At 38.6% G+C, this 7,500-nt stretch overlaps 1 protein-coding gene across 3 annotated transcripts in view; it reads left to right on the top strand.

Moving 5' to 3' along the window:
• The window catches only part of LOC106877698 (lysM and putative peptidoglycan-binding domain-containing protein 2), a 58,869-nt gene extending 57,145 nt beyond the window's left edge, over window positions 1-1,724 (top strand). For all 3 annotated transcript variants that reach the window (XM_052977630.2, XM_052977632.2, XM_052977631.2), the window contains exon 3: window positions 1,166-1,724. In XM_052977630.2, the coding sequence (XP_052833590.1) occupies window positions 1,166-1,436 (271 nt within the window). In that variant the 3' untranslated portion in view covers window positions 1,437-1,724. The remainder of the gene's footprint in view (window positions 1-1,165) is intronic.
• The last annotated feature ends 5,776 nt before the right edge of the window (window positions 1,725-7,500 follow it).

The raw sequence follows: 7,500 nt of genomic DNA, 5'->3' as shown, positions 1-7,500 counted from the left end.
ATATATATATATATATATATATATATATATATATATATTTGCATACATTATATGTATATATTTATACATATTTCTGCACATATGTATGTGCGTGTTTATATATGCATAGATTGTATATATCTGTCTCTCTATCTCTACATATATGCATGTGTGTGTGTGTATGTATGCATTCAAAGATAAGTATTTCCATTGTATGTCTGCCAGTCTAGACCATGTCAACGAGATAGAACTTGATGGTCATCCCACTTTCTTCTATACAATGCAGTCTGATAGTGAAAGAGGTCGGGGAGATGTTGTTTTGTGTCTACAGTTTACAAGAGTAGGCGTACGAACTGTTGGGGAACTGCTGTGGTGGTAGTAGTCGTCGTCGTCGTCGCCATTTAGTTTTGGGTCAGTACTGATCATGCGGGTATGTAACCAAAGGCATTCCACCTGTGACCATTGCATTTATTCATTTCATTTTCAGACCTTGAGAAGACACATCAAGCTAAGTGAAATCGTAGTTGTGGCTGATGGTTGTGTCACCTAACTGGCACCCATTCTGGCGGCACATAAAGAGCAAACGTTACACTCTTGGAGTGGTTGGCATTAGGAAGGGCTAGCGATCTATCATGGCGAATCTGTGTGTCTATCTATATGTGTACCTTTTTCTCCGTCTCTCTGGCTTTAAACCCATCTATCAATATATATACAAGGCTGAGTCAAAAAGTAATGCCATTTTGTTTAGGACAGGTATAATTACCAACACAGGAACCTGTATCATACATCAAAATGAAGCTGGTCCTCTGTGGATCACATCCCTACTTCTCAACATAGTCACCGTTTCTCTCAATAGCAATGTTCCACCTTCGAATGAGAGCATGTATCCCTGCCCCGTAAAATTCTGTTGACTGTTCTTTGAGCCACTTCTTCACTACCTCCACACTCACCAGATTTAGCGCCTTCAGGCTATCATCTCTTTGGCCCCATAAAAGAGGGTTTGAGAGGAAAACATTATTGCAGGTCTTCACAAGCGGAGTTTAGTGTCCAATGAAGGAAAGGTACGCATAAGTGGGCTGGCTACACTCCTGGCTCAGGCTCTCAGAAAATTAATTAATCAAATTAAGAATCATTCATCCCTCCACCTCCACAATCATAACATCCTTTTCTTCTTCTCTACTTGCAGTTTACAGAATGTCTGTTGGACAGCCAAGCATTCCCCGTTGCATGAGTGTCACAGCAGCGACGACAATACTGCAAGCAACAACAACACAGCCCTTCCATCGCAGTCACAAACGGGCTGCTCCCAGAACACATCTGCAGGCAAGCTGCTCCCCAAAAGCATCAGTTTTGACAACAACTCCTCTCCGGTCCTAGTGATCCGCTCACGAACAAAACAAGTAAAATCCAGCCTCCAGAAGTCCGAGCAAACAAACAACGAACTGTTCCAGCTTTGATTCTTTTAGGAATTCATAATTCTTTGATTTATTACACCCCCACCTTTTTTTTAATTGTATTTTATTTATTTATTTTTTTTTTGGTCCCTGAATTTTGGATTTGAACTAACCATCAACCATGCCACTGTATAACTGTATATCTGTCATTGGCTATGGTACAATCCCCCCTTTTCCATTGTGCAAAGTTGTTTTGAATAATATTTATTATTTTTTATTATTGTTGTTATTAATAGAGGAGGATTGGACATATTTGTTAGAAGAACAGTGAATGAAATGCTGCTACCTTTGCGGGGTTTTTTTGTTTTTTTTTTGTCAAATACTGGCTTTGTTCTGAGTGTACAAATATCCCGCAGAGGCTAATCCCAGTTTTATAATTTTATTTTATTTTTTTGTTTTGTTTCGTTTTTTTTTGTTTTTTTTTGTCCCTGGGAGGGACAATTTGATAAAGCTAAAGAACCAGTTAAGAAATAGTAGTGGGACGGAGGTGGCCAGTTTAGCATCAACTGTACACTTTACTTCTTTCTTCTTCTTCTTCATCCCTCCACTCACCATCACCACTACCACCAGCTCTACAATTTCTTTTTTGTTCCCCCCCCCCCCCCCAGGCTCCATACCTGCGTTAGAAATGACCAAGAGTGATTGATAAGACAGAATCATTTCAGTATCAGACAGACAAAATTTCTTGTCCTATTTATTTGTGGATTCCAAATTCAAATCTCGCCGTCAAAAGCTCTCCTAATCATTTTTATTTTCTTTAGTGGTTGTTTGCTGGTGTCATGTAAATGGCACCCGTGCCACCAGCACGTAAAAAAAGACAAAAAAAAAAAACATCCATTACACTCCTGGCGTGGTTGGTGTTAGGAAGAGCATCCAGCTGTAGAAACCATACCAAGTCAGACTTGAACTCGGTAGAGCTCTCTGGCTCATCAGCGCCACTCAAACCATCAAACCTATGCCAGCATGGAGAGCGGACGTTAAATGATGACGATGACGATGATGATGATGGTTGGAAGTGGTCAGTGAAATAAGGTACTGGTCAAGTATTGAGTTGCTTGATATAGATGACCGTTCCCCTTCCCCCCACCCTTTACCCATATCTAAAATCTTGTGCCAATTTAAGAAATCTTTATTTTTTGTCAGTGTTGTTGTTGTTGTTATTGTTATTATCATTATTATTATTATTCTTAGGGCAATGATTTAGCAGAATCATCAGCATGCCAGAGAAAATGCTTAATGGGTATTCTACCCCCCCCCCCCCCGGCTTTAAGGTTCAAAGTTCATGTGTCACCGAGGTCAACTTTGCCTTTCATTCTTTCAGGGTTGATATGATAAATAACCTGGGCAAACCTGTGGTCCGCAAAATTCGATTAACCTACCCACCCAGCCCTCCCCCAAAATTACAGGCCTTGTGCCTATAGTAGAAAGGATTATTATTATTATTATTATTATTATTATTATTGTGAGCTGGTAGAGTCATTAGCATGTCAGACAATGTGTTTTGTGGCGACACTTCTTCCCAACTCATTTTTATACGGAGCTCTCTCTTACTCTTTTACTTGTTTCAGTCATTTGACTGTGGCCATGCTGGAGCACCACCTTTCATCAAGCAAATCGACCCCAGGACTTATTCTATATCGGTCTCTTTTGCTGAACCGCTAAATTACGGAGACATAAACGGTTGTCAAGCAATGTTGGAGGGACAAACACAGACACACAAACATAAACACACGCATATATATATATGGCCTATGTTGGATCCCTTATTTTCATAACCACCAAACCTGGAGCTTAACTGTGGTCTCTCCATAGCACTTACTCAGCATTACCTGAAACCTCTGGATCTAATTGACACCACTGTCCCTCATAACCTATATGTATATACATACATACGACGGGCTTCTTTCAGTTTCCGTCTACCAAATCCACTCACATGGCTTTGGTCGGCCCGAGGCTTTAATAAAAGACACTTGCCCAAGGTGCCATGCAGTGGGACTGAACCCAGAACTATGTCGTTGGTAAGCAAGCTACTTACCACACAGCCGCTCCTGCACCTATGTGGAATCAAAACAAAAAACTCTGACCCCTCCACTGTTGGCACCTCTGATTCTGACTCCTCTTTATGTAATCAAATAATTATGGTCTACATATCTCATAAAGTATATGCTTGTACTTTGAGTAGGCCTGTATGTTTGAACTCGTTTATATTAAAGAATAAAGACATTGTGAGTCGGAGTCAGTATAGTTTTACCAACTCCGACTCCAGTTACCCCTTAATTGTTTCCGACTCCACAGCCCCGGTAATTTGTGTGCCGCCACGTCCTGAGTTCAAATTCTGCTGAGGTCGACTTTGCCTATCATCCTTTCGAGGTCAATAAAATAAAGTACCATTTGAATACTGAGATCAGTGTAATCGACTAGTCCCTGTTTCCACCAAAATTTCAGGCCTTGTTCCCATAATAGAAATTATTATTATTATTATTATTATTATTATTATAGAAAGCATAAGCCATATTGTTAGTGAGTGCTCTAAGCTTGCACAACACAAATACAAAAGGAGACATGACGATGTGGCCAGATATGTCGACTGGCTGTTGTGCGATAAAGCAAACCTCGAGAGAGCCAAACAATGGTATGAACACAAGCCAGGGGGAGTAATGGAAAATGAACATTACAAAATACTCCGGGATTTTAACATGCAGTGCGACCAAGTCATAGAGGCGAGACGGCCAGATATTGTGCTCATCCATAAAGATGGAAAAAAAGTAAAGATAATACATGTTGCAATACCAGGTGATTCGAGGGTGAAATGTAAGGAAACGGAAAATATTGTGAAATACCAGCCACTGTGGGACGAGGTAGGAAAGTTATGGGGTATGAGGAAAGTAATGGTGATAATAGAAATTATTATTATTATTATTATGGACGTCACATAGTGTACAATATCATGAGGTTGTTGATTGAAGAAATTGTGTCTACCTGGGGGGTTTGTAATGTTTGTCAAGTCACAACAATTACTTCAGGCAGACAATACTTTATGCAATATGCGTGCAGTTCCAAGTAACGCTGACTTTTGCAATACATCTAGATTGTAGGGTATCTCTAAGGTTTTCAGATGTTTTTCCAGATTGGGTGGTATTGAACCCAATGCTCCGATTAAAATAGGGATAACCTTTATGTTCAACTATCAAAATTACCACATCTTGGCGATCTCAATTCCAGGGTCTCTGTATTTATCAACCTTTTCTCTTTCTTTCATGATGATATGTTGATCTCCTGGCACTGCTATGTCGATCATTAGGCACTCTTGTTGGTCCCTCTTAAAGGTTACTATCTCTGGCCTTTGGTGCTCTAACACTTTGTCTGTCTGGAAATCAAAGTCCCAGAGGATTTTTGCCTTCCCCTTTATTATTATTATTATTGTTGTTGTTGTTGTTGTTATTATTATTATTATTATTATTATTATTATTATTATTATTTAATGAAGATTGATATAACTCTTCACAAAGGTGAAAAAGCAATAAGAAGAGGGTGATACGAGATGTATCTGCGTTCTTTTTGTTTTACATTTTGAATCCAAGGAAAACGGACAATCTGTCGAAAAAATATCGTTCAGTTCAATAAACAGAGTCAATCTCTATTTATTACAAATCATATCAGGCTCTTCTTATTGCTTATTATTATTATTATTATTATTATTATTATTATTATTGTTATTATTATTGCCAAATCAGATTGGAGCCTGGTGTTGCCATCCGGTTTCACCAGTCCTCAGTCAAATCGTCCAACCCATGCTAGCATGGAAAGCGGACGTTAAACGATGATGATGATGATGATGATGATTATTCAGGAGTTTTATTTTTATAACATGCTTTCACTTCACTACCGAGCGCAGCTCTGTGCGCCTTGGGTATGTGCTGTGGTTTGCTGTGGTGCTCTTATGTTTACTGTATTGAAAGTGTTTTGCGTAGGATGTGTGCAGTGCCCAGTAGTGCAATTTTCTGTATGTTATATATATACAGAAAAATTGTATTATTATTATTATTATTATTATTATTATTATTATTATTGTTATTATGGCAGCGAGCTGGCAGAATCATTAATTAGCATGCCAGGCAAAAAATGCTTAGTTCAAATTCCGCCGAGGTTGACTTTGCCATTCATCCTTTCGGGGTCGATAAAATAAGTACCAGCTGAATACTGGGGTCGATGTAATCGACTCACCCCTTCCCCCAAGATTGTTGCCCTTGTGACAAAATTTGAAATCATCATCATTATCATTATTATTATTATTATTATTATTATTATTATTATTATTATTATTTTATGTTTGACTTTTGTTTTGCATTTGTACAAGTTGGATCCAAGTCTCACCCAGAGACCTCAAGAGACAACAAGTTAGAAGTTCATGTAGGTGTTATGCCTAGGGTACCATATATTTGGATTTGTACAGTTTTGTTCTAGTGAATGTTTAGGAAACCATAAGACAGTATTTTACGTAGGATATGGGCAGTTCCCATGAGCACTATCTTTTGAACTTCTGCCATTTTGGGGTTTCCTAGTATCTGAGCTAGGTAGTAATCAGCCCGTTTCGCTGTCATTCCCAGGGCACCTATGACAATAGGTATTGTTTTTGTCTTCAGATTCCACATTTTGCTAATTTCTATTTCAAGGTCTTTATATTTGCTCAGTTTTTGGTAGGTCTTGACAGATACGTTTATATCGATTGGGACAGTCATATCAATGAGGAGGCATGATTTTTGTCTGAAGTCTTTCAGTATGATGTCTGGCCTATTTGCGTCTATCTTTCTGTCAGTTTGAATGGTGAAGTTCCAGAGGAGTGCAATGTGATCATTTTCAAGTACTGGGGGTGGTTTGTGTTCCCACCAGTTTTTATCATGGGGCAAGTCCAGGTTTTTGCATATTACCCAGTGAATATATTGTGCAGCTCTATCATGCCTGTTGAGATACTCTGTAGGCGCAAGCAGACTGCACATGGAGACAACATGATCGATGGTCTCATTTTGTTGTTGGTATATACAACATAATGGGGAGCTGCCGTTCTTTAATATGTTGGCCTGGTAGTTCTTTGTAGGTAGGCATTGATCTTGGGCTGCTATGATAAACCCCTCTGTTTCTGATTTCAAGCCAGAGGCCATTCGCCATTGATGGGTAAGGGCTTTGTCAATATCTGCATTATTCGCTCTCTTTGGGTATTTGCCATTGAGAGGCTTTCCATGCCATTTTTCAGTCATAATATCTAAGGCAGCAATTTTAGCATGGGTTTTCAAGCGCTTAGCTTTTTCTTCAGGTGTTTCTAGTTCGTCTAAATCTTGAATTTGTTGCAATTGGAATTCACTTAGATATTCCTTTGCCTGTTTTGTTACTGAGTAAGATGCTTTCTTGCTTTCATGTTTTAAGACAAGTCTTAGCATCCAGTCCTCAGAGTTTTTCAGATCTATTATTATTATTATTATTATAATTATGGCAGCGAACTGGCAGAATCATTAATTAGCATGCCGGGCAAAAAATGCTTAGTTCAAATTCCACTGAGGTCGACTTTACCATTCATCCTTTCGGGGTCGATAAAATAAGTACCTGCTGAACACTGGGGTCAATGTAATCGACTCACCCCTTCTCCCAACATTGTTGCCCTTGTAACAAAATTTGAAATCCTCATCATCATTATGATTATTATTATTATTATTATTATTATTATTATTATTATTATTATTATTATTATTATTATTGGCAAGCTGGCAGAATCGTTAGCACGATGATCAAAATGCTTAGCAGTATTTTGCCCGTTGCTACGTTCTGAGTTCAAATTCCGCCGGGGTCGACTTTGCCTTTCATCCTTTCGGGGTCGATAAATTAAGTACCAGTTGCGTACTCGGGACGATGTAATCGACTTAACCCTTCCCCACCAAATTTTAGGCCTTGTGTCTATAATAGTAAAGATTGTTATTATTATCATTATTATTATTATTATTACTATTATTATTATTATTATTAATAAGGCAGCGAGCTGGCAGGATCGTTAGCAGACCAGGCAAAATGCTTAATT

This window comes from Octopus bimaculoides, chromosome 28, assembly GCF_046866305.1.
Source record: "Octopus bimaculoides isolate indiv1 chromosome 28, ASM4686630v1, whole genome shotgun sequence".
NCBI lineage: Eukaryota > Metazoa > Mollusca > Cephalopoda > Octopoda > Octopodidae > Octopus > Octopus bimaculoides.
The sequence above is the reverse complement of the archived record's forward strand: the minus strand, read 5'-3'. Positions and strand labels throughout refer to the sequence as shown.